The 27,474-nt window shown below is 45.5% G+C and overlaps 1 protein-coding gene across 1 annotated transcript in view; it reads left to right on the forward strand.

Annotated features, from left to right (window-relative positions):
• Window positions 1-27,474, forward strand: part of mRpL18 (mitochondrial ribosomal protein L18) — a 60,949-nt gene that overhangs the window by 10,892 nt on the left and 22,583 nt on the right. The window contains exon 2 of the mRNA XM_075686897.1: window positions 4,274-4,508. Coding sequence (XP_075543012.1) covers window positions 4,274-4,508 — 235 coding nt within the window. The remainder of the gene's footprint in view (window positions 1-4,273; window positions 4,509-27,474) is intronic.

The raw sequence follows: 27,474 nt of genomic DNA on the forward strand, positions 1-27,474 counted from the left end.
AAGCAGCCTCCACCACTTGCGAGACAGCTGTTAAGCCTCAACGGTTTATTGCGCAGGTCACGCGCTGAAGACGATGACGCTGGCCATGATGATGAATATATACAGATAAAGAAGATGAAGGGGTAATATAATGCTCACAATATTGACGTACCGCTTCCGAAGCGTTATGGCGTGGCTTTGCACTTACCCATTTGGCGACACTAGACTACAGCCAGGAAGCAGCAACCTTTCCTACCACAAATTTGTGTTCTAAAAGTCCTAAAACATGCATTTCAATGAGCATATAAACAAGCAGTGCATAATGAAGCTCTCAATAAAATTTGATTGTCAAGCCACTAGAAGCTTGTATATGTCTTGTATCAGTAGTGCCTTCTTTGTCCTATTCTGAGGTTCCATAAAGCACATAACGCTACGTGCCAACCTAACACACTTAACAAACCAAGGTCCGAACGCCCAAAACATGTTCTTTCAACGTTTACGATGCCGCCGCTTTCTCGTCAGGGCTTACAAGCATCGTCCCATCGTCACTCCGAGCAACATAACAAAGGCAGAGAGCTTTGCGTTGCACTCTCCCACTGCAGGTTATAGCAATTACGCTTGGAGCGAAACCAAAACTGCCAAAAAAATACTTGTAGACTAGTTCGCCAGTCAATAGAATGCCAATCCGAAACCTGTACTTCCCATCATTCCCATGATGGTTGAATGATCGCAGCGTCAGATTTGCCTCTAGGTATACTAATATGAAACTCTATGATCCACGGTGTTCACATGCTTTGAATCTGCGTCCCGCGCCTGTCTGTTTACTAACTCGCTATCACTTTTGCACACTCTTGCCAGATGCCCTTGTCGCCCGCATTTGTAGCAAACTGAGCTGACGTGTTGGCACTGGTGCGCTGATGGGTACCACTGCAGCGGAAACACCCGCATTCACGACGCCCAGGTTGCACTACGTTTGTTGCCACCATGGCAGTTTCGACTGTCAATTTGAGTGACTCCGACTGTGGCGTGGGGTGAGCGCTTAGCGTACGGGAATCCTTGTGAGCAGCCTCGATGGCCCATACCGTACTCATTGTGGCTTCCAGGTGTAAATTGGCTGTTTCCAGTAACCGCGTTTGCATTGGCATCTTGTCAATGCAACTGACGATTTGTTCTCGTAGCATGCGGTCTCGGAATAACCCAAGTTTGCAGTCGTTGACCAGTCGACCAGACCTGAAGTACTTGCTCGCTGCCTCTCCATCCTGCTTGTGTCGTCAGAAGAACTTGAACCTTGTTACCACTTCCGACATCTTTGGTGCGTAGTGGTTGTTGCCCACGTAGGTTCGAATCTCATCCTCGTCGCCAGTTGTAGTGACTGGACCCGCAGCCATAGCGCACGGCAATGAAGACACAGTAGCCACTGTGAGGGGCATAGGCACACTGGCCGCACAGGTCATGTGCTCTGCTTTTTATTGTACATCGCGCGTGCCCTGGTGGTGTCAGTTACCACACAAGCTTATCACTACTCATCTGGCTTGAGGTTAGGGAAGACGTGATCGTAATGCATTTTAAAATTTTTTTTATTTTACACCAATCTGCCTAGTTCCGGCTTAAAATGACTGAGAACTTATTAAACAAGGAGGAGAGAAACATGTTCTTGCTGTTTATGTCCTTGTCTCACTCTGAGCAGTTGATTGCTTTATTTGGGTGGTCAGGCATGAGCATGTGAAAGGAGCTTTGCTTGTCTCGAGTAAGTGTTAGCATCATTTCTCCTCTTCTGTAGTATCTTACGTTACTGGTTGACATGCATCTTAACCTTTATTGATTGCCTGCCTTTTGTGCCTTAAAGGATGTATTGACACACATATGTTTAAAGCTGTAGAAATTCTTCCACACTCATCTTGCACGTAAAAGCCGTAGCAAGTAGGAACGAGTGTGGAGAATTGGGGGATCCGAGAAGATTGATTTATTGTTAGTCACAACCACCCAAAGCCAACAGATAATGAAGCCAGAAGGGGGAAATTAACTGATTTGATTAAGTGAAATGGTGGAAGGTTAGGAAAATATTACGAAGTATTTTAATTTTATGCTAAAGGTTGTCTTGAAGTGCTGCCCTGGTGTCATCCATATTATCGTGACGTCAAGACACCGAGCCAAATTTCCTGATCTCGTGTAGCAACATGGCTAGGCATGGTGACATTAGCCGTTGGCAGGAATGCATGCATGTCGTCTAGCTGCGCTTGTGTGCATACTCCACACTGATTGCAGGGTATCAGGATTTTATGGAAATGATTGTAAAGTCTTCTTGAGGGCACTTACCAGTATCCTTTTTAGGATTTAGAGGGCCTTCAGTGAGGAAGTCTAGCAAACAAAGGAAGACCTGCTGCAGAAAACAAAGCTGTATTTTGTTTCACTTCTCTGTAAGCCTCAAATTTCATAATGGCATTTTCAAAGGCATTGAAAGCACCTGAATTCTACAAAGGGTAAGTGTATAAAATCTTTTATTTAACATCTGCAAGTTGAGCAAATTTACTCAGCTGCTCGTTAATGCTAGTTGGGGACTGTCAAGATGATTATTCGTAGTGGTCCACTCATCAGATCCTTTTCATGTAGCCTCTCTCTGTGTAAAACAACTGCAGATCCAATGCAGTGTTGGAATTAATATAGTTCCCATTTATAAAGACACTTTTCACATACTGTTCGTGTGCCTTTCCTTGACGACCTCTGGACTGTCTTTACAAGTGCTGTCTGAAAAACCTTTTACACACGTTGCACTCATTTTTTGCTCACATTATAAACACATGCTTGCGTATCGTTTCAATGCCATTGCAATGTTTTCCCAAGGTCACACTTGTTTTTCAATGTCAAAGTGTCTACGAAGTTGAAACTCGCACACTTTAAACATCCAAACATAAGTTTATTTGCACATCTTATGTATGTATACTTACCAACTACTATACTCCTCTGCTTCACGGCTTGAGATCACTGCTGCTTTGCTTCTCCTTGTGCCACTTCTGCAATGCTCGGCCTTTCTTTTCTTGCCTGAATCACCTTTCTGGAGTAATGCCTCAGTTTCAACTGGTGCAGCCCCTCTCACAGGGGGGCATGCTCTGATGCTTGGAAGTGGGTGCATGCCAATCTAGCAAACCACTAGCCACTTACCTTGACGCACTGTGTTTCTCCTTCTCCTCCCACTTGTGCCTCTTCTCTTGCCCATGCTCTACAAGTGTGACCACCACACCGCACCACTTAGGCAAGAAACCAAACAGCCAGCAAAGCTAGTCAAGGAAAGCTTTGCTTTAAAAAATACTGCTCTTTGATAACTACTGTGTTTTGTCTTTAACCTTTCAGATAGAATGTTGCTGTTGTCCTTGAAAATGTTTTGCCAAAGCCTTGAAAGTTAACAGCCCTTGAAATTTTTTCTATAGAACTGCTACAAACCCTGGCAACACAGTGGAGGGTCCGAGCGACTTCTTGAATAATCTGAAGCTTGTGAAGGAGGGAACTGCTATACATTGATATTGTGGCTTGGTCGTGGCAGGCAGATGGGTCAGGAAGTGATCTGTAAGCATTGGGTTTTTATATTTGACACTACGCACCCAAACACTGCGGCAATGTTCTCCACCAGTTTTCATGGCCTCAAAGATTGCACCGTTCTGCTATTGAAACAATGCCATGCTTGGGTTTTATTCATTTCTGTAATAGTTTGAGCCAAAGGCATTATGGAGGGAAGCAGCTACATTTGATTTAATATTTTAGTGTGCAATATTAGCTAGCACAATACTGTAGCATTGCTATATATAAAATATCATTCCCTTAGTCTACAATGTTAGCTAAAGCAGAATGAAATGAACTGCGACACAGGGAAGATTGTTCCAGTTGAAGAATTTTCTAGGGATTCACTGCATGATTCTTTGTTGATATTTCGCAATGTTTTCTGTATGACTAATGGTTGTCTTGACCATCAAAAGGTGGCTGGCATAGAGAGAAGGAATGTGGTAAGGAATTTTGTAGAAATATCTTTAATGTGGAGCAAGAGATGGAAGCTGCAGCAAGGTTTTCATGGTGGTTGTACTTGTGTGACAGCCTGGAATCTTGAAAGTTCTTGAAGGTCTGGCTTTTGGTGTCCTGCAATGCTTCCTTGGACAAGTTTAATGCTGCAGTTGAGCCTGTATGCACTAGAAAAGGACTGAACAACTGAATTTAGATTGCCAAGGTGTGCATAATTACTTCAAGGCATCTGTTAAAGTTACTTTGTGAGGACATTACTTGGGACCCTTCTGTTCACTTGCTGCAGGCTGGTGTTTGAGAGCAGTGGGCAGAGTTTGAGCGGCTCTGTGGTGCACATTGACGGCCGTGTGGTGCTGCGGGTGTCAAGCTCCGAGTGGGGCATTCGGCGGCAACTAGTCAGTGCTACGGATCGCAGTGCAGCTGCAGCCGTGGCATGTGTGCTGGCCAGGCGCTGCCTCGAGGCTGGCCTCCTCTGCGTGCAAGTGCCCTCTGCTGACGAGCAAGGTTCCTCTTCCCTGCGGGTGAGTGCTCTCTACCACATTGAACTTTATACTTCTCGTAAACCCTCATTTTTGTTCACTTTGAGGTACAGTAAAAGCTTGTTCATTCGAATTCTGCAGAGCTGCTACAAAAATTTGAATTATAAAAAATTCGAACTAATGCAAGTCACAGAAAAAAATAGCTTGGTTAACGGACTTATATAGTCCGACGTGGCGTGAGCATGTGTGCACACACGTTACATCACGTTAGCGTGTACAACCGCGTCTATCCTTCGAATCATTGGTGCAGCGAACGTTACCGGACGTGACCAACGCAGTCCAACGTGCCCGACGTCGAGATGGCCCTTGCTCCACCTGTGCGTTCGTGGTGCCGACTGGCGTGGAGAAAAAAAGAAAGTCGCGGTTTCGCCCAAAAAGCAAAAATTCAATTGTGATAGCAAATTAGTAGGTAGCTATACGAAGTAAGGATAGTAACTTTATCGGCTGTATAAACTTGTAAACATTCACTTACTAAATAAATTAACAAGTATGGTGTCACGTGCACACAGGTAAACATGAACACATCTCGCTCGATCACCGCATAAACTCGCAGGAAAATGCTTGAGTGAGGAATCGCGGCAGCAGCAGCAAGCCAACTGACCTTCGTACAGCTTTCGCTTCAACGCGAATGAAACGTAGAAAGCGCATTGCATACGAAGCTACCGGCACTACGCGCACTCTGCAGACATAGCAGATCACTTTGAAGATGAGGCCCACGCGGGCGCGCACTTTGGCCACGTCGCCGATCCCTTTCAAGATACGGTGCCCGCATGGCCACGCCGTAAGCAGCAGCCACCTGGAACGTCCCCTTCTCCCTCTCTCCCTCCGCCTCAACCCCGTGCCTCTCGCGCAACAGGAGAGGGCGCGCATCTGCCCCGCCTTCCTTGCTCGCACACATGAGATTGAGCCATGTGCACTGGCTCAGCCTCGCACGCTTTCGCTCCCATGTACAGCATACGGCACACGGCGACGGCACCCTTGAGCTTTGTATGGAACCTCACGGGAGAGAAGCAACCTGCAACAGAGGCGTTGGCCATGCCTGGCCAGGCACAAACGCGTGCCTCTGCAGTCAGGCCTGAACAAAGGGCCACAGATGGAAAAAGCAAAGCCGCACAGTCCGCATGGCGACGCCAGCATGCTCCCGCACAAAGCACTCTCCCCATCCATGATGGCGCCGAGTTCGAATTATTGGTGGCAGTACAGATTTCAGTGGGAATTAGCGGGATGTGTTACATATTGCTTTCAATACATTGCTGAATGGACCGCGGAGGCTACTTCGATTTATCCGAAATTTCGTATTAACAAGTTGTGATTTAACGAGATTTTACTGTGCGAGGTTGAAAGCGAGATTAAGACCGAACCTTCATGCTTTTTTTTTATTGTTCTTGTATTGCACTGGGCTCAAGCATATGCCACTAAAATCCTTGACGTCATGGCTAAATGACGTGGGCGAAGTGAAGTGGCCTTGCCACCCTTCTTTTGCGTCTTTCCTGGCTTTACTTTGAGGTAAGGCTACTTTCTTGGTATTGTAGAAGTTTATTGATACAGCTCAACATATTTCTTGTTTTAGGGTCCCTTTGTGTTGCTGCATGCATCTTAATCTGCATTTTCAGCGGGAAGCGACTGCAGTAGTGCAGCTTAAAGGATTTCAAAGCACAGTCGTTGAAGCAGGAAACACTGAGAAGCAACAAGGGGCAGCACTTCAATCACAAATAAAGCACCACAGCCTCAGTTATGTATAGGAACAAGTGCAAATTAGCTGAAGGCCCCAAATAATCGTCAGCACGTACTCGAGCACACGGGGGTTGGATCCTCCCGTGTGTAGCTGTGCGCGGCTTAGCCGTGTCTGGGGAAAGGGGGATCCTGGGGTTTGAGACGATGCTGGGTGTTTGGACCATTAAAGGCCCCCCGGCGGAGGCAACACACCTCTTCAGCCTTGGCTTCACATAGACGGCACCTCCAGACTGACCCACCTGGAGGAAATCGGCAGTCGCCTTTTCCTGTCCTCCTCTCCAATCTGCGTCTTTCTCCCACTTTTCCATCTTTTCTGTCTCCTTTTCACTTCTTCATAATTTTGAATTTCCTGGCTGCAAGGGTTAACCGTGTGTAATGTATCCAGCCTTGGGTATATTCATTAGGTTATAGTGGTGGTGTAAAGCTGGCGCCTGCAGATTTTTCGGAACCTGCAGCGTCCCCTTGTTGGGCTCGGTGGTGGGTGGCTACCACCGCCGCCGAAATTTGAAACCATGTTATGGCAGAACCTTTCCCCCGCCTTCCATATCGGCCTTCGAAACGAGGTCGCACCGAAGTACCTTTCGATTTCACATTCAAAGTAAATCCATACACATTTCTGCGTTATCATGTCATGCACAGCGAAGGAACCACCCCAATGCGACAACTCTCCCCTTTCTTAGTGGCAAAATGCCTCAAAGAAAAAATTGGAGAAGACTACAAAGCCTCTAAAATGACAAGTGAAAACGTTCTCCTTGAACTTAAAAAGAAAAAACAATTGGAAAAGATGTCCGATCTCACCAGCATTGGTGACATCAAAGTAACGATCTCGCCACATCGATCACTAAATACATGCAGGGCGTGATCTCTGAAGAAGATTTCCTTAACTTAAGCGACGAAGAACTGTTCGAGGGTTTCCAAGAGCAAAACGTAATCAAAGTGCAGAGAATAGCAATCAGGAGAAACGACGAACAAATCCCAACCAAACATGTGATACTTACTCTTGACACAAGCATTCTTCCCAGTTCACTCGAAGCAGGGTATGTAAAAATCAACGTCAGGCCATACATGCCGAACCCAAGATGGTGCTTCAAGTGCCAAAAGTTCAGGCATGCATCACAATCATGTAGAGAAAAGGCAACATGTGCAAAATGTAGTGCCAATGATCACTCTTCGGACAACTGCAATGCTCCTCCACGTTGCCCAAGCTGCAGAGGAGATCATGCTGCTTATTCGCGATCATGTCCCCTTTGGTGGAAAGAGAAAGAAATAATTGCACTCACAGTGAAAGAGAAAATCTCCTTCTATGAAGCAAGGAAGAAACTATCTCACCTACCTCAAATGACCTATGCCAGTGTGGCGCGACAGGGGTCAGCACCACATCGGTTTCAGGGGTCTACAGGGGTCACAGCTAGTGGACCCGTAGTACCTCCTTCTGCCCCCTTGGGGGCAGCGGTCAGTGCTGCGCCATCGTCAGCTAAGGCGGGCCCCCAGTCTGCTGTGTCGCAGGGCCCAAGACTTAATCAAACTCCGTGGCCCAAGACAAGCGTCTCACGGTCTCAGAGCCTCGTTCGATCCTCCAGCGCCTCGGAGAAAGCTATGGAGGTCGACCCAAAAACCACGGCGTCGTCGATGCCAAAGGACCAGCGCTCCCTAGAGCGCACTAAAAAAGACAAACATCTCGTAACTGCACCATCAAAGGGTCAGGTAACCTGAACAGTTACCGCCCTTGTCTAGGCTAGCTGTCTTATCATTACCATGTTACCTATAAACTTCTAAAACACACACATATAAGTGAACCGTTCTAAATGTTTGACAATGGCTTTCATTATCCATTGGAACTGTAGAGGTCTGCTACATAATTTAGGTGACATAAAAGACATATTAAATAAGTTCTCATTAGTGGCATTCTGCCTTCAAGAAACAAACCTAGGCCCCAAGAACATTCAAATCCTTAAAGGTTTTACCGTTGTCCGAAAGGACCGCGAACACTCTAGCCGTCTGTCAGGAGGAGTCGCCATAGTCGTCCAGGGCGGCACCCCTACATGAAATGTTCAGCTGAATACTTCTTTCGAGGCTGTTGCCGTCACCGTTCTATCGCATAAAACCATCACCATCTGTTCACTTTACATACCACCCCATAGACATTTTACTACTAGACAATTGGAAAATCTAATACACCAGTTACCGGAGCCTTTTGTTTTAGTAGGAGATTTTAATGCCCATTGTACCCTCTGGGGCAGCAATAGAACAGACCAAAGAGGGCAAGTAATCGAAGATTTTATTTTGTCTAATAGCATATGTCTTTTCAACTCGGGTTCACCAACATATTTTTCACCAAGCTCACGCAAATTTAGTTGTCTCGATTTAGGCTTCTCCTCACCGTCTGTCTTTAGTTATTTTAAGTGGGAAGTCCTCGACACTTCATATGGAAGTGATCATTTGCCGGCATTTATCAAGCTATCATCCACATTACTTACCATAAACTCTAAGCCACGTCGCTGGAAAATACATCTTGCAGACTGGCCGCTTTTTGTCAAACACGCAAAACTCGAAGAAGGCTTTTCAAACGAACTCAGTGTAAATGAAATGAATGAAAAGTTCACTGCAGTTTTAATTCCAGCGGAAGAAAAGACAATACCACAAACATCCAGCCTTCTGTGCAATAAAATTACCCCTGGTGGACTCCTGAGTGCACAGAAGCAAAAAAGCTTCAGAATAGGGCCTGGGGCATGTTACGAAGACACCCCACCTATACCAACCTCTTACGCTTTAAGCAGGCCAAAGCCAAAGCACGATTTATCGGAAGGCAGGCAGAAAAATCATTGTGGAAAAAATACATATCGTCCATAAGCTGTTCAGTCATGTCTAAACGCATGTGGGAACAGGTTGGAAAGCTTTGGGGAGATTACTCATCCTACACAATACCGTTACTTACAAGCCCAGGCACACAAACAACAATACAAGAACAGGCAGATATACTTGGCGAACATTTCCTTGATGTATCCAGTTCATTTCATTATACAAAGGAATTTCTAAAGTACAAACAGTCTGCTGAAAAACAGAGGCTGCCCACTACTGGGGCATCAAATGAACCGTACAATTCCCCCCTCTCACAACAGGAAATAAACAGAGTTCTTTCTGCGGGGAAAAACACAGCGCCAGGTCACGACCGTATTCACTACGCCATGCTGGCTCATCTATCTCAAGCATCTGTAGAAGCTCTCCTTAAATTTTTTAACTTAATCTGGGAATCTGGTTTAATGCCAGAAGAGTGGAAAAAGGCAATGGTCATTCCATTTCTAAAAGCCGGTAAATCCCCAACATCCGCAAGCAGCTACAGACCTATTGCCCTCACAAGCTGTTTTGAAAAATAATATGAAAGCATTATCAATACTGTATAAGGCTCTCATTTGTTTTAGAATCAAGAAACCTTATTGACCCCCACCAGTGTTGATATAGAAAGGGTTGTTCAACTACTGACCATCTTGTCTGTCTAGAACATGAAATTCGATATGCATTTTCACACAAACACTGTCTTGCAGTGTTCTTCGATTTAGAAAAAGCCTATGATACCACATGGAGATATGGAATTTTAAGAGACTTGGCTGACCTCAGCATCCGGGGTAAAATGCTTAACTGCCTAGCTGATTTTATGTATCATAGAACATTTCAGGTACGTCTGGGCTCAATACAATCTCGTACATTTAAACAGGAAAATGGTGTTCCACAAGGCTGTGTTCTCAGCACGACACTGTTTGTAGTAAAAATGAACTCAGTCAATAAGATGATACCGTCGTCCCTTTTGCACTCTTTATACGTAGACGATCTCCAAGTGGCTTGTCACGCCTCAAATTTGCGAACCTGTGAAAGGCAGCTTCAACTCACAATAAATAAACTTACACAATGGGCTAACAAAAATGGTTTCCGTTTCTCCACAGAGAAAACAGTCACTGTCTTGTTCTCTCAAAAACGAGGACTACACAGCGATCCAGCGCTAAAATTGAATGACATCATACTGCCTGTGAAACAAGACCATAAGTTTTTAGGAGTAACCTTTGACACCAAACTAAACTTCCTAGCCCACATTAAAACACTAAAAATTAAAGCAAATAAAGCTCTAAATATCCTTAAAGTTTTATCTCATAAGCACTGGGGTTCCGACCGAACCTGTCTTTTACATATTTACCGGTCTCTTGCGCGTAGCCTTTTAGACTACGGCTCCGTGGTTTACGGCTCAGCCAGACAGTCCTACATCCAACGACTTGATCCTGTACATAACCTTGAACTGCGACTGGCAAGTGGTGCCTACAGAACTTCACCTATTCAAAGTTTATATGTCGCGTGTAATGAACCCTCCTTACAGCAGCGTAGAGCATTACTCACCTTTTCCTACGCACTCAGAATTCAGTCATCACCGCAGCACATATGCTACAACATCCTCACACAATGCAACTCACGCTTACACTATACAAATAAACCGAACATGATTAGGCCACTTGTCCTGCGGTATGAACAATACTGTCGGGATTATGACATTCTCCACGAAGTCCTCCAGGTTGCCAAGAAACTGCAACGCTTGGCCCCATGGTACGATTTCACACAGTTGTGCAACTGGACATTAACACATTCAAAGAAAAGAGACACTCCACACGAACACATCATACAAGAATTCCGTGCTCTTCAGGACAAATATCAAAATCACATGGAATTCTACACTGATGGCTCCAAAACAAAAAAACACGTGGGTGTGGGGGCTGTAACGGAAAATTGGGAAAGAAGTATTCGTCTACCAAAACATGCCTCTGTTTTCACTGCTGAAGTTTATGCGGTATGGGTTGTAGTTAAAAAGATTATTACTGGCAAGTACAAAAACACAGTCATATACACTGATTCATTAAGTACACTGAGGGCTCTAAATCTGAAATCTGAGTATGAACCCCTGTTAGGAGATATACTAAACATGGTTGCGCTTAACAAATACGGAAGATCAATCCACTTCTGCTAGTTACCAAGTCATGTTGGGATACTGGGTAACGAAGCAGAAGATAGATGTGCATCGATGGCAGCGCACAAAGACGTAATAAACACAACACTTCCATATAAAGATAGTATCCGTGCCATTAAGACGGCCTTGACGTCAAAGTGGCAACATGAATGGGACCATTGTACCGAAAACAAGTTACATCTCACTAAACCCGTACTTGGTGAGTGTAAGTCGTGCAACCATCAGGAGCGCTTCTTTGAAGTAGTTCTATGCCGACTACGCATTGGGCACACACACCTCACACACAATTATCTACTTACAAAAGAAGATGTGCTGACATGTGAAAAATGCCAAGAACAACTAACAATTATGCATATATTACTCCCATGCCCACTGTTGTGTCGGCAGCGGCAGGCAAGCGGGGGGCCCCGACCGGGCGAACGCGCGGCTAGCGCCGGCGCAGGAAGGAGACACGGAGCAAACGGCTCCCGATGAAAACCGGAACGAAGACTCGCCGTTTATTGCTAATAAAGGCTTCACACGCCAGATGACACCTCCAGATTGGCCCAAGCTCGTCACATGACAGAAGGGGGGTGCGCCATCTAGCTAAACAACTACAAAACATACATGTACGATGACACCGAAATCTGACAGGGGGCGGCACTATACTACACCCACACATTGAAGTACAAAGACGAAACCTTTTGCACAACCTATATGAAATACACATACCTTTACATCCTGCTTTAATTTTAGGAGATGATTCGATAGTCCCATTACCTGACCTGCGTAAATTCCTAGACGACACTGGCTTTTTACACAAAATATAGATTAACACAGCCTTTCTCCTCTTAAATAGCATTATAAAACACCTCGTGTTTGGCGCAGCATAGCCTTAGCCGCTTTTGCGCCACTAAACCACATTTAGTTAACTAACTAACCAAATAATCGTAGGGAGCAAGCCATAAGAAAGCAATCTTTAGCAGTTGCATTAACAGGAATAGCAAGCGTGATATTACGTACAAAACAAGATGGAAACTAAGAAAACAAATGTACAGGAAAAATTTGCTATTGCAAAAACCCTAATCCTTGTGATGCACTGTGACTGGCAGGATGCATGCCTTCTTCATTCTTCAAGCTTGGTAGCCACTTGCAACATACGGTAAGTTTTTTTTTAACATGAGGTAACAACAGGAAAATCTGCCCTTTGTTGCAAGATTTCAAATTATAAATCAAATCAGTTTATTCAAACATTTTGAGATGCTTTCATCCTTCAAGGCCATAAAGCTTTGTAGGTACTTGATGTTCGCTAAGGAAAATGTTGTCACGCCTTCCTGAGTGCTTTGCTGCAAAAGAGTGGGACCACAAACACAGTGTCCAAGACACGTTTATCCCTAATGGTACAACTTGGTGCATGCTTCAATGTGTGAGCAATTCTGAGCACTTGCTCAGCACTCAGCTCACACTTGCTCAGCACAGTGTTGTATGACTGAGTCACCTGATCATTTTCCTGCCTGTGAAGGCTGTTTATGAAATTTCTTTATTAAAAAGGTAAATTCTGGAATTTTATGGGCCAAAATCAACTATAGTCAGATACAACTCAAGTCAGCAGTGAAGCCCCACCCACACTCTCATAACCGTTAGCCACTGTTCCTCCGCAAAGCTGAAAATAGTTTGTAGTTCAAACTTTCTTTGTAACCTAAATAAGGTGGTAACCACAAAAATAAAATTCTAAGCGAGCAATTTTATACATTTTAACTCGTCTATTATAGCGGAATGGTGAAAGCCTAAATGTTTATTGAACTCAAATAAAACGCTTGCTTCGCTGCAACTACTTACTGTCAAATTTCACTTCAGTTCCCATTGAAGTTTCATGAGTAAAACGGACTCGGCAGTGAAATGAACTGTATCGTGGACTTTTGAAGAGTGAAATGCTCAGACTTCATACACTTTGTCCATGTCTGTTGCACACCTTATCGCTTCCACTGATGAAAAGTCTCTTCAAGAACAGCAGACGATCCGGAGGCACTCCGGAGGTATCAATTACAATGCCATTTTGAAAAAGTCACATGATGACGACTTCGTTTGCTTCTGTGATTGGTTAGCGGAGTAACACAAACCTGCGCGGTCCGTGTGCCTTGGTTGCCAACTGCTGTTTTGTTTAGTTGTATCCTACTATGTGATTATGAGGCAGGCCGTATTGGGAGGGCTTCGTAATAATTTTGGCCACCTGATATTCTTTAGTGTGTCCTTAAATTTAAGTACAGTAAAACCTCATTAAACTGTACCTGCTTAAACAGTAGTTTTGTTTTAAAAGTAGTGAAGTCAAATCCCCGACTCAGTGGCCATTGAACATAATGTGTTTTGTATCCGCATAAACCGTGCCAGCTTATTGCGTACGTATCGGTCAACACGTAGTGTTTCCACTTTTTGTCGCTCAAACACGGCGGTAGATCATTTCCATTAAGCGGCCCGGTAGAACAACAAGGCTCAGAGATCGGAACAACGGCCTCCAAGCGCCCTGTGAATTTGTGCGTGAAGCCACATCAACATCATTTCAGCGCCGTGCCGGAGAGCGTTGTGGCGTTGTGCAAGCAAGGACTCGCGTTATTGCCAATTCTCGGATAAAAAAAAAAGACACAGGGTGCTCAGCATAGAAGAAAAATTAGACATTGTTCATGGTGTTGAAAGTGACACGAAGAAGTTGGCGCTGGCATGCGACATGGGTCTATTGTTGACTACCGTGTGTGGCATGTGGAATGCGAAGAAGTTGCCCAGCAGCGCTGCTGCGACCACTAAGAGATGCCAACTATGAGGTTTGACTTTTCGCCATCATTGCCTCTGTTGTTCCCGAAGTGTCAACTAGCGACAGTGATGAGGACGACATGAAAAGTGACAGCACGGGTGATTCAGGCCCGACAGCGGCAGAGGCTGTGCGTTGCGCCAGCCTCATTAATGCAGTCACAGCGACGAGAAGAGCACCCCGCAACGAAAAGGTGCCCCGCGACTTCTGCAGTGCTACTGCGGGCGTGCATGGAGAATACGTAATGCCAATGAGGAATCTGCCATGCGAGTGCTTGCCAAGAAGAGGGGGCAGGCTAAAAAGCTGGCTTGTAGCTTCAGTACGTTTGAGGCCGCTGTCATCACTGCTGCGCTGCCGTGGCATCAAATGAAAATAACACTTTTGTCGCGTGAAGGGAATAAATACTGCATGTTTTTTTCCCCTTTCATCGCACTCTCTCTGAGTTCCCTATTTCACAGGTAAATGGACAATATCATGCTATTTAGGTTAAGCAGTACTACCGTTTAGTACATACTTTTTCCGAGCTCTAGCCAACTACGGTTCACTGTACATGCAAGCGTTTTCACATTTTGCCCCCATTGAAATGCGGTTGCCACTGCCGATGTCTAATCAGCGACCTCGAGCCTAGCAGCGCAATGCCATAGCCACAGAGCTGCCACATTGCATGGTGATATGGAAGAAATCACTGCCCAGAAGAAGAAGAAGAAGAAACTTTAGTAAAGAATAGTCCGGCAGTTCTTGATGTGGTGGCCTCAGGTGACGGCTCGAAGTTCTTGGACTCGAGCAGCATCTTTGGCTTGCCGGACGGCCCAGAGCTGGTCTGCCAGCTCTGAACTTCTGATAGCCGCCTCCCAGCGGCGGCGACGCCTACGGAGAAGGTCCAGACACTCCGTACAGATAGTTAAAAAATGTGCGGCCCCAGTGTTTGTCACCGTTGTAATCCTGGCGGTTCATTAAGGTAGGCTGCAGGATCCTCGGTACGCAGTTGCTGCTTGCGCTCAGCTGCACAGGACTGTTCTTGTGCCCAGGCTGCAGTATCGAGCTCATTCCAGCATCGAGCTCGTCTGCAACGAGCTCATTCCGGGTTCTGCTCACGGCATTGATTGAAAGCTGCCTGCTCCTAGGGAGTATGTACTATGCATGGCCTACCCATTTCGGAGCCGGTGAGAAACTGCCGCGGGCGCTAGGCTGTGATGGAGAACGACTTCTCTACCATAGCCGATCGATTTTCCGGACCTGGAGGGGACCGAAAAATATTCCGAATAAAAGAACAGTTTAAAAAATCCGTGAGTCACAAAACCAAGCTTTATTCCAGCTAAACTGGACTGAAAAAGTTGCGGATAGTCCCTTCTTTTAAATTTCTGCTTTTTGTAACAATGTCTTCTTCCATCTGTGCAAGCGTCATATTCTCATTATACACACGAGACCACAATATTAGAGTGTTGGCAATGTCTTGCATTGATGGTTGCGGGTGGCCAGAGTGTCGTCGTCAGAGTTCGAGCTGCTTTGCGGTGGTGTGGTCACCTGGCACATAATCTCGTCATCTGTAAGCTCCGCGCACAGCTCTATGTTCTTGTCGATCGTGGCAAACTCGTGAAAAGTAGCAGCAGCGGGAAGGTTCATCCCAGATGCCAGTGCTGCACCAGTCGGCAATCAGCTGCTCACCGGTGTCTATGTCTTCAGCGGTGCCGTTTGCCTCTTTGGTCACAGGCTCTTCAGAGTTGCAAAATCCAGCATGCCTAAAAGAATTTGCAGTAGTCAAAGGCTGAACAGCCTTCCAGGCATCCGCTAGCATGCTGAGTGCCGAGAACAGGTTAACGGAGTATGTCTTCCAGTTGTCAAAGCACATGAGTGTGCGGCCAAGTAAATGGTTAATGACCATTTGGGCCATCGGCTGGAGCACACTCGTATTCGGTGGCAAGAATTCAAGACAAATAGCTTGCAGGTTGTTTACGGCGCTGTGCGCTCTGCAATTGTCTCCGAATATTACCGCTTGCCTCTTCTGGCGCTCTAACATTCACTCCAGACAGCGCACATAATCTTCGAACGAGCTTTATGTAATCCAGGCCTTTGTGTTGCTGCTGTACCACACGGGCAGGTTCTTCGCACCCTTAAAGCAACACGGGTTTTTTGCCTTCCCTATCACTAGTAGGGGCAGCTTCTCAGTGCCAACCGCATTTGCCCGACCATTACAGTTACCCTCTCCTTACTATGCTTCCTACCAGCGCAGGCCTCATGAGTAATGGAAAGTGAAAGGTTTGGCAGCATTTTGAAGGATAGGCCTGTTTTGTCACAATTAAAAATGTCTGCAGGAGCATACTCTTATAGCAGAGCCTTCAACTTACTGATCCGGTAATCCATGACAGTAGATTGATCCATGGCACCGCTCTCCCCACAAACTTTCTTGAAAGAGGCTCTGTGCCTTTTCTTAAACTCCCGGATTCACCCATCGGTGAACTTGAAGTCCTGGATGCCCATTTTTAAAGTGAGCATCTCGGCTTTCTGCTTGAGCATATTGCCCAAAACTGGGAGGTTCTTTGCTAGGACTCCTTTCAACCACAGCTGCAGGGCTTCTTCAAGCTTCGTATGTTGTCCTTTCCAGTCATTTTTTGTAGTTTTGTAGTACGACTGGTTGACTGCAGACAAGATCTTTTATTTGTTTTTCTTGTGATCGAGCAAGGTCTGTTTGGAGATATTAAACTCCTTCGTGATGTCGACTTGGGTCCGTCCTTGCTCGTTAAGCCTGATGATGGTGTCCTTCTTGTCTAGCATCATGGTTGAGTATTTTCCATGCTTCTTCGACACATTCGGTGGAGGCGGGTGAAGACTAGGGGGCATGGCATCAAAAACACGTCGGCGTTGCACTGACTCAACAGCCGCAACACATTGAAATAGCGATGATATGTTGTACAGCAGCTAGTGATGGCAGGTAATGATTTCAATTGCACTGTACTAAATAAAAGCTGGCGGATCACTGCTGGACGAAAACGTGTGCGACACCACCTATGACACTGAGAAAAGACTGATGATGATGGTGGTTACCGTGAGCATCACCTAGCGTTCATAGCTGGTGGTCAAAACTCGCCGTGCATGACCAGTTTCCGGCTCTCAATATCGCTTCCGCAGCAGGCTACAGGCAAAAGCATGGCCTTTAAGATTGGTGTTTCTTACAATAGGCGCCACAGTTGCTGCATGGATTTGGACACCTCCTGTATTTCCTAATCAAATTACTATATCGATCCAAGCCACTTCATGCTCAATTAGAATCTAGTCATGCGGCTCAAAATTCAAAATGGCATCCTCCCTGACGCATAGCGCTGGTCCGTTGCGGCAAATTTTGTCCTGAAAATCGAACTTCTGGCTTTATGTTGTCTGAAAAATTGGTCGCGAAAATGCATTAGCTCCATGGGAACCCTGATGGTGCATTTATGAAGTCCAGAATATCCATAAAGTCCTAATTTTAGGAGTCAGAAAAATCTGTAGGCTACTGTACTGGCACAGCTAATCCTACACCACCGAGATAGCACAAGGCCTTTTCACTCAGATCCATGACGTCATGTTACCTGGGCCAACTGCCATAAAATCTTAAAGGGGATGCTCTTAAATAGACAACATTGATATTTACATCGGCAATTTCATCACGCCAGCCTTATCAATGGAACTTTTGGGCCAAGTTGCATGTTGTTGTGGATTGGAATAAACAGGCTTTGAGCTATCTAGCTGGTGTTGGCTAATCGTGTGCCTCTCTTTCTCTCTCTCTTTTTTTTTTTTTTTTTTTTCGTGCATGTGCATGGGGTTGCACCAGAAGAGTTTTCAGCATACAAGTAACCGACAGACATGGACGGACGAATTGGCTAGCAATGTACAGCTTCGCTGTAAAAATTACGCGTCATGCGATGGTGCGATTGAACTTGAGTTTCCCAGCACCAAAGCTCAGTGCCCAATAGGCCACAGATACATGCTCTGGCAACGTTACTAAATTAGCTTCAGTTATCAAACTTCTGTGACTGCAAAGACTCGCCACCTATTCTCGCATCACGTGGTACTGCTGTTGCTCTTTGCTCGGTCAGCACGGCGTGGTGAAGCACTGTCCATCGCTGTTGACATGTTTTGGCGGTGTGTATACATGCGTGTTTTGCTGCAGTCTCAGTGCTTTTTGCGACACTCTTGTGCGTGTTGGATGCCAAGTGCATTTTGAGGAGTTTACTGCCCGTATCATGAAATTTTATTTGGTGATGCGAATGCGTTTATATGCGGGGTTCTTGCAGCTAGAGCGTGCCTTGATTATGCAAGTCTGCTCGCAAGCAAGCAGAGCTCATGTATGTTTGAACTTTGCCCTTGTGAATGCGATGCTCTGATGAATGAAAATAGTGCTAGTTTTATTCTTTTCATCCTGAAATGAAGTGCGCACAGTGAAGGTGCCTTGGATTTATTCCTATTATTTTTAAAGAAGTGCACCGATCGGCCTGCTGAGTGTTACCACTGCTGATTATTTAGAACTATTATTGCTAATTAATTAAGTATTAATTACTTAAATTTATCTGATTGGCCTACTGACCATTCAATGGCTTATTAGTAGTAACTTATTTCTAATAGTTTAATTAGTGAGCTGGCAGGTCTACTGATCGCTACAGCTGCTTCTTAGTAGCAACTGTTAGTACACGTTCGTTATTTAGTTAATTAATTAATTAATCAATAAATTACAATTACAAAATATTAGTGGCACAAAGTAAGTGACAGGAAGCACAAGTAGGACAGGACACTGTCCCTGTTGTGTTTCTTGTCACTTACTTTGCGCCACAAATCTTTTGTTAAACCTGTGCACCATATTGCCCAACAGTATACTCTAATTAGTACTAATCAGCAACAGTTGATTAGTAGAGTGCAGCAGACAGCCAGGGCTGCTGGGGCTTTGGACTGAGGACTCCAACATTGCACTCTGGGGGAATGCAGCAGCTTTTTCACAGCTCAGTGAAGTTTTTCAATCAATGTTCTAAATGTGAGACTGTACAAACATTAAAAAATGCATTGGTGAAAACACTTGTTGCGTTCGTTAGTTGTGAAGTTGGAGGGTCCGAGCACAAAATCACAGGGTTTAACATCCTGTAACTGCAATGTAGACTAATAATGAGCGGCGCTATAGTAGGCTGCTCCGGGTTAATTTTGATCGCCTTTAACATGCAGCTCAACGTATGCTGCATTTTCCAGTGCATAAGCTCGCTGTGTAGGTAGCGCAACGACAGCAGTAAAGTGGCAGCAGTGAAGGCTGCCAGCGTGGCCTCTGTGATATAAGTATGTCATGTGTGATTGGATGTCATGCTATAGTTCGCTGTTATAGTTTAGTTTTTCCTTTAAATATAGTTAAAATAAAGAACTGATCCAATAAATAGCTAAAGGGCACCACAAGTTGTTACTGTTAAGTTGTGGTGCCTGAGATATACCTCTTACAAAAATTGTGCAGGTCTCATGCACTGTGGGAATCGATGTAAGCGAAGCTTTCTGTGCTGGATGCTTTGATTGACGATAATTAGTGATATTGACGGCTAAAGCTTAATTTCTTCAATGTGTAGGCTAACATGAGAGTGGTCGGTTGATGTTAAACGTAACCTTGCGTGCACCACTGCTGTTTGTTTGCATAGTATACAGAACACACAGGGAGTGGTGTTTGCTTGAGGTGTTGTACGCCATATTTTATAACCTTTGAGACGGTCGCACATTGTCATTTCCTGACATGGCACATCGCATTGTGGCAGAAGTATTCAACTTGAATTGGATTATGGGGCTGTATGTTGCCAAAACCAAACTCGAATTATGAGGTAAGCCGTAGTGGCGGACTCCAGATTAATTTTGACACTGTGACATTCTTTAATGCGCCCCAAAAATCTAAGTGCATGTGCATTTTCTATTTCGCCGCCATTAAATGCAGCTGCCACGATTGGGATCAAATCCACGACCTCTAGCAGTGCCATAGCCGCAAAGCTAAAGTGGTGGGCACAGAAGTGTTTGACGGTCGATCGCTTCTGTAGTGTCTCCTGGACCCTGCAGTGCACTTTAATTAATGCGGCTCTGCTTCTGCATGCCCTGCTTAAGTTGCCTGCTTGACATATTTGCATGGCATTTATTTTTCAGAAATATCAGCAACGTACTGTATTGTGCGTTGAACTTCAGCTTATCCTGTTTCTCCACAACCACTGTTGTATAGTAGTGGGGTTTCCTTGCCTTCTCACGTCACCTCCCCCTTCTTGTATATGAACTGCCTCTTCTCCTCCCTCTCCTTCTCCTCTCTACAGTTCTATCTGTGCCCCTTCTGGCCTCACACGTTAGTAAAAAGGGAAGCACTGCAGTTTCTGCAATGCTTCTGAACGGAGTCACAGATAACTACAGCTGTTAAGTGGCTAATGTGGTGACAGCCAGGGAGCTCCATAGGGCATTGTGCACATTCAACGCGGTGAGGTGAAAAAAAGTTTCTCCCGTCGCCTTTCCTCTCTTACTCGTGCCTGTCATATATATGCATGCTCTGAACCACCCCCAATGCAGTGTGCGCCAAAACAGCAGCCCACAGCAGCAGCAGCAGTAGTGGGAAGTCGAAGGAAGAGGCAAAAAAAGTTTCGTTTTGAAAGTGGCACTTTGCTATCATCATAACAACCACTTGTTTGAGTGAGAACTCGCAGTGCTTCTGGCTTTTGGTCACCATTTTGCCTTTTGTTAGAGCTTGTCCAGGCTATTTCGGGCGTATTCGGATTGTTCGCTTGTTTGTCCAGAGCACGTCGTGCCACAGAGGCAGTGCCAGTAAAGTGCCTATAACTTCACGTAGCAGTTATTCATAAGCCGCCAATAGTTGCTGGAAATGCTGCCGGCCGAAATGGCTCAAGTAATGGATACTACACTGAAGAATGAGACCTTAGATCGCTTCGAGGAAAGTGCAGTAAATATTGGTTCACTGAGCATAAGAGAAATTGTTGCTTGATTCTTTTCTCATAGAATTTGCGGCTCATAAAAATTTTGTTTGCAAAAATTTAGTGCACTAAAATGGGTAAGTTTGGCATTTCATGATAAATTTGCATGGGTGCATCGTTTTATTATATCGGTGGAACTTATATGCTACTTTTTCTTCTAAACTCGTGAAAAGTAGAGGTGTGACTTATAATCTGAAAAATACAATCAGTACATCTTTACCAACCTTACCACTGTCCTTTGCATGTGTCACGTCGCACATCATTATAGTTGCTCATAAAAAGGGGGACACTCCAGCTTGCCCTGTATAACCTTCGTTATTGCCCCAGGTGACAATAGAAGAACACGTCACAGTTCTTTGCCAGAGTGGTCCTGCCATTGCCATTGTCAACACACACACTTGCTCACGTCACATGCACAATCGCTTACTTTACACAAACATGTAGGTCCATCTCTTAACACTGCAGAACCACCCACAACGATACAGTAAAAACTCGTTAATTCGAATTCCACAGGGTTGCTACAAAAACTCAGAACTATGCGAAATTCGAACTAATGAAAGTCGGAGAAAAAAAATCGCTTGGTTAAGGTGCATATATATAGTCCGCCGTGGCGTGAGCGTGTGCGCACACACCCTAGGTCATGTTGGAGTGAACAACAACGTCTACATTTCAAAGCACTGGTGCAGCCAATGTAACCGGACACGGCCAATGCGGTCGACGTCGACGACGCAAAGATGGCTTTTGCTTCATCTGAGCGTTCATCGTGCTGACTGGCGCGGAGAAAAAAAAAATGTCGCAGTTCCGCCCCAAACGTGAACCATTCATTGCGATAGCAAATTAGTAGACAGCTATACGAAGTAAGGGTAGTAGTTCTATCAGCCATATAAGCTTGTAAACATTCGCTTACTGACTAAATTAACAAGTACAGTGTCACGTGCTCACTGGTAAACATGAACACATCTCGCTCGACGACCGCGGAAGCTCGCTGAAAAATGCTGGAGGGAGGAATAGGGGCAGTAGCAGCAAGAGAACTGATCTTCGTATAGCTCTCGCTTCAACACAAACGAAACGTAGAAAGCACATCGCATACGAAGCTACAGCCACTACGTGCACTCTTTGAAGATGAGGCCCACATGGGCATGCACTTTGGCCACGTCGCAGGTCGCTTTAAAAATACGGCACCCACATAGCTGCGCCGTAAGCTGCAGCCACCGGAGAAGAACGTCCCCTCCTCCCTCCATCCCTCCACCTCACCCCTGTGCCTCGCACGCGACAGGAGAGGGTGCACATTCACCCCACCTTCCTTGGCTGCGCAACCCACCGCCCCATTCCAAAGGAGATGCTCATAACATCCATCCATCCGTTCCCCGCTTACGCATGCAAGATTGAGCCGCGTACGCTGGTTCACCCTCGCATGCTATTGCTTGCACATACAGCGTATCGCACATGGCGTCAATTTTATTGCCCTTGAATGTTGTACGGAACCTCATGGGGGAGAAGCGACCTGCAACAGAGGCGTTGGCCATGCCTGGCCAGGTGCAAACGTGTCTCTCTCCAGTCAGGCCTAAACAGAGGGCCGCAGATGGAAAGAGCAAAGCCGCACGGCAATGCCAGCATGCTCCCGCGCACTAGCACTCTCCCCATCCATGATAGTGCGGAGTTAGAATTATTGGTGGCAGTGCAGATTTCAATTTGAATTAGCGGGATGTGTTACATATTGCTTTCAATACATTGCTGAATGGACCAGGGCGGATACTTCGAATTATCTGAAATTTCAAATTAAAGAGTTGTGAATTAATGGGCTTTTGCTGTAGATAGCTAGCTACCTGCAAAATTTTGCTGTTCTCGCTTTATTTCAATAGACTAACCTACGGCTATAGCAAAACACAAAGTACAAGGTCAAACACAATATCTCTTTGTTCTTGTGCCAGAAAAAAATACAAATCATCATCACCAACACCATATCGAATATAGCAAAACAAATGCTTGCTCACTTACAATTCAGAATGCATTTCACAGGAGGCAGGCACTCTGGAGGAATATTGTTGGTCAATCACTTTTGCAGATGCGATCGTGTTCGCATGAGTCAAACCAAATACATCGGCAGGTCTACTAGCAACTGCTTTTTTGGCACAGTGCTAAGAAAACTTGCTTGGCACTGCCCATGTTGCACTATCACCCTTAGACGTCGATGCTTCCAGTGCCAAGCCACGCAAAATCTTGTGAAATTCATTCTTTAAGCATATAGTAATGAAGTACCTCAACAACTTTCTAGAGCAAGAAGATGTATTAGCTAGTGTGCTAACGTGGAAACTGGCGTAGATACTCGACTACAATATAACAACAGTTCATGAATTTGCCAAGGCACTTGATAAATGCAGCCGAATTGATGTAATTCTACTAGACTTCTGTAAAGCATTTGACAGGTTGGTACACTCGTAAGTTAATATCTGATAAGTTTAATCTCTGAAATTGTAAGCAGGGTCATTATGTATCTTCCTTTCCCATATACAATGAAAAGGTGTAGGAGGGAGATGGGAATTCTAGATGATGAGTAAAATGAGAAGGTGAAAGCAAGATCCAACGTTCTGACAAGTGTACTTGCTTTCTTCAAGGCGACATACCGTATTTACACGATTGTAAGTCGACCCCTTTTTTTAAAATTTGAAAGCCTGAAGTTGGGGGGGTCGACTTACAATCGAAACCAAAACATGGCCCCGCCAAAAAAAGCCATACCAACGAGAGCTACAACGTAGTTACAATTTTATGTTTGCTCTATGGCCCTACCCGTATCTTTTCGCTATCCCGTGTGTTTGTTCGCTTTTCGGAAGGGTTTTTCAACATTTTTGAGAGTCTTACAGTGCATGCAACACTCATGGGGGGTGTCGATAGTTGATAAAAGCGCCGCTGTTCCCATTTGCGGTGGCACCCTCAGCACGACCTACTGGAACTCCAGACCTGCACAGATATCCGGCTTCTATGGGAGCAGCTTGCGCCCACTTTCGTTCGACCGACGGCCGTAGGTGGCGCTTTTATAACCTGTTCGGTATTTGGATTTTGTGGCGGATGGATGTGCTTTTCGGGGCTCCGTGGCGACGACGAAATCATAAGTTTTTGTGCATGCTTTGAGCTTGCTTCTGTTTTTATTTGCTGGTTTTTTTGCATTTAAATAGTAATTGGGCGTGCGGACGCTCCTGTGTCGAGGCTTCAGCGACTTCGTTCGTAGCTAAGTACTCTTTTTTATTCTTATTAGCTGATGTTTTTTGAAGTGTTTTATTTTGCATGGAGCAGGAGCACAAATTTTGAATTCGTGGTAAGCGTGGTAAACGTACCGGCTTTGTCTAGGTCTGGCGGTTTCCCTCGTTGGACCTAGGTGCTAGGTGGGACCTATTTGATAGGCCTATTTAACTATCTCAGCTAGCTCTTCGAAGTGATTTGGCGGACGTGCTCGGTGAGCCTAAGGACGTAGGCCTAGCAATGAAACCAAAGAAAGGGAAGGCCGCGGGGGACGCGGAGCAAGTGCAGTGCGACGAGTGCCTGCGCTTGTGCTCCCTTGACGAGACCAGTTTCCAGAGCTTAGCAGACGCGGAGAAGTCTAGCTTTACGTGCAGGCTGTGCGAAGGAGTCAGGGAAGCAGTCCAAAAACTGGAAGGAAATTGGACAGCCAAGTTCGAGGAGCTGAAAGCAGACCTGAGGGAGGAGCGGGAGAGGCCGTTAGCTTTGCAGGCGAAAGTCGCCGAGTTGGTCAAGGTGGAAGCGGTGCTGGCCGTGCAATTAGTAAGAACCGTGGCCGAGCTTGCAGAAGAGAGGGAAAGGAGAGCAGAACTGCATAGGCGTCTCGATGCGCTTGAGACGAGCGCAGCGGAGAAGGATGGATCGGGACACCAAGCCGGTGGCAAAAGCACAGAAAGTAGGATAGACCCTACATGCGAAGTCGGGGGCAGGGTGGCAGGGGAAGCGGTAGTCAGCTCGCCGCCGGTGAATCGGCGTAGTTATAGCGAAGCAGCGCAACACGCCCCGCGGGAGGCGCAGCTGCAGCCACAGGGGCGCCAGCGAGCGCGAGGAGAGGAGGGGAACAAGCTAACCCCAAGGAATGAGCTCATAGTCAATGATAAGCACAACCTGGAAGTTAGGAGGGAGGGAAAGAATGCCCTAGTACTTATCAGTGGTGATTCAAATATGAGGAGGTGCAAAAGAGCTATAATGGAGCGTGCAAAGGGTGATAAGCGGGTAGCAGTCGGGACGTTCCCAGGCAGGACAATGGACGCAGTACTGAGAGAAACAGAAAGCAAGCTTTCTGAGAATGTTTCAGAGCGCAATTTGGTAGTGGTAGCGGCGGGGCTAAATGATGTCCTGAATGGTGAAGCCGCAAAAATAGTGGAAAGATTAGCGGAGGGAGTTGACAATTTAAGGGCGATAGCACAGCAAGTCCAGATCGTGGTATGCACAGTGCCGGAGGTGCAAGGAAGGAACGGAGCAATTGCCAAGGACGCGCTGGCTGTAAATTGTGAAATAAGAAAGCTAAGCCAGGAGAAAGGATTTGAAGTGGCAGACATAAACAGAGAAGTGCATAGAGCAGGCTTTGGTGGAGGCTTTACACGAGATGGCATCCACTTTAATGGAAGGCTAGGAGCCGAGATCGGCTGGCGCCTGGCAGGTCGGGCAGTAGCTTTTTTAGGGGGTCCACTGCGCCTCACGGCGTAGGGGTAGGTAGAAACAGTGTAGAAAGTGCAACAATAGAGGCTGACGCCAATAAAATGGCCACTAGGAGGTCCAGGAAGAAAACTATTAATAAATTTAACACCAGGATCAGGTACATAAACATGCAAGGCGGTAGAAAGAGAGCGAGGTGGTTAGAAATAGAACAGCAGTTAAAGGACGAAGAAGTAGGTGTATACGCGCTATGCGAAACACACCTCAGGGATCTAGAAGACCCACCGCTTATTGAGGGCTACGTCTGGGAAGGGAGCAATAGAACAACAACGGAGAGGAAGGGTGGAGGAGTAGGTATGCTCATACACCAAGGAACAAATTGGCAAAGAATAAAGTTAACTTGCAAAGAACATGTCTGGGTATCAGGTACAATTGCCGGTGAAAAGGCATGGCTAGGAGTAGTTTATTTAGGGACAGGGGACAAATACAGGCAAGAGAACAAAGATCTAGTGAAGTGTCTCGATGACGATATAAAGCAGTTTGGAGAAGGTGCCGATATTTGTCTGCTGGGTGACATGAATGGCCACATCGAGGATCGGGATGGATACACAGATTGTAATGGGAAGTTGATGCTAGACTTCTGTGAACGACACAACCTAGTTATAGTAAATAGAGAAACTAAGTGTGAGGGACAAATCACGTGGGAGTCCCGTAACACACAAACGACCATTGACTACTGCTTAATGTCGCAGGGATTGTATAGCAAGCTAGCAATAATGGAAATAGACGAAGAGGGGAAGTACAGCCTCGGAAGTGATTATAAGCGTATTAGTCTACAGTTGGGAGCCCTACTCAAAAGAGAAATGCAGGGAAGCCAAAAAGAGCACGCAAGATTAAATGACGCGCAAATAGCGGCTGGCATAGAGGAAGCACTAAAGAAACATCCCATGGAAAGGTGGGATTATAATCAGTTAGAACTACTCATTAGTACAAAAATAAAAGAGGTAAAAGGAGTAAACTGCTGGAGAGGAAAGGGGAAGCCACGAAGTTGGTGGAATAAGGAAATTAGAGAGGCCATCGAGCAACGACGGTGGGAATCTCGGGAACACAGAGAAGCAAAGAGGGCGCAGTTATCTGAAGAGGAAATAGGCCAAAAATGGGCATATTATCGACAAAAGAAACAACAAGTGAAGGTCCTCGTCCAGGCTAAAATAAAGCAGTCCTCTGATCGCTGGCTGACTGAAGTTCGCGATGCAACTAAAGGGGGGTCAAAAAAATTCTGGAACCATATAAGCTGGCTGGGTAAAGCTAATCACAGAAAAGAGGAACAGATTTATGATGCTGAAGGAAATTGTTTAGAGGGAGATGACGCTGTGAACTAAATTGGTTCAGTTATAGCAGAGTCATTTAGGAAAGACGATAGGGTAATCGCCCCAAGTGAGGGAGCAACACAGAATAGCAATAGAAAACAGCTTAGAATTGACCAATCTTAACTGGAAAAAGGCGGAAGCAAATGTTCCAAAATGCACGTCCGCGAGGATAGACGAAATTCCAATCAAGTTAATTAATGAACTTGGCCCAAGAAGCAAGGAAACGCTGATAAAAGCATTGGAGGCAGTCATAACAAATAAGCAAATTCAGCACAGCTGGAAACAGAGTAAAATGAATTTGATTTATAAAGGGAAAGGTGATAAGAAGAACATAAAATCTTTCCGACCAATTACGATAACATCAGTTATATATAGGCTGGCGATGCAGGCGGTGAAATTAAAAATGCAGTCATGGGTAGAAAGTAATAGAATACTTGGAGAACTTCAG

The sequence above is a fragment of the Dermacentor variabilis genome, chromosome 3 (assembly GCF_050947875.1).
Source record: "Dermacentor variabilis isolate Ectoservices chromosome 3, ASM5094787v1, whole genome shotgun sequence".
NCBI lineage: Eukaryota > Metazoa > Arthropoda > Arachnida > Ixodida > Ixodidae > Dermacentor > Dermacentor variabilis.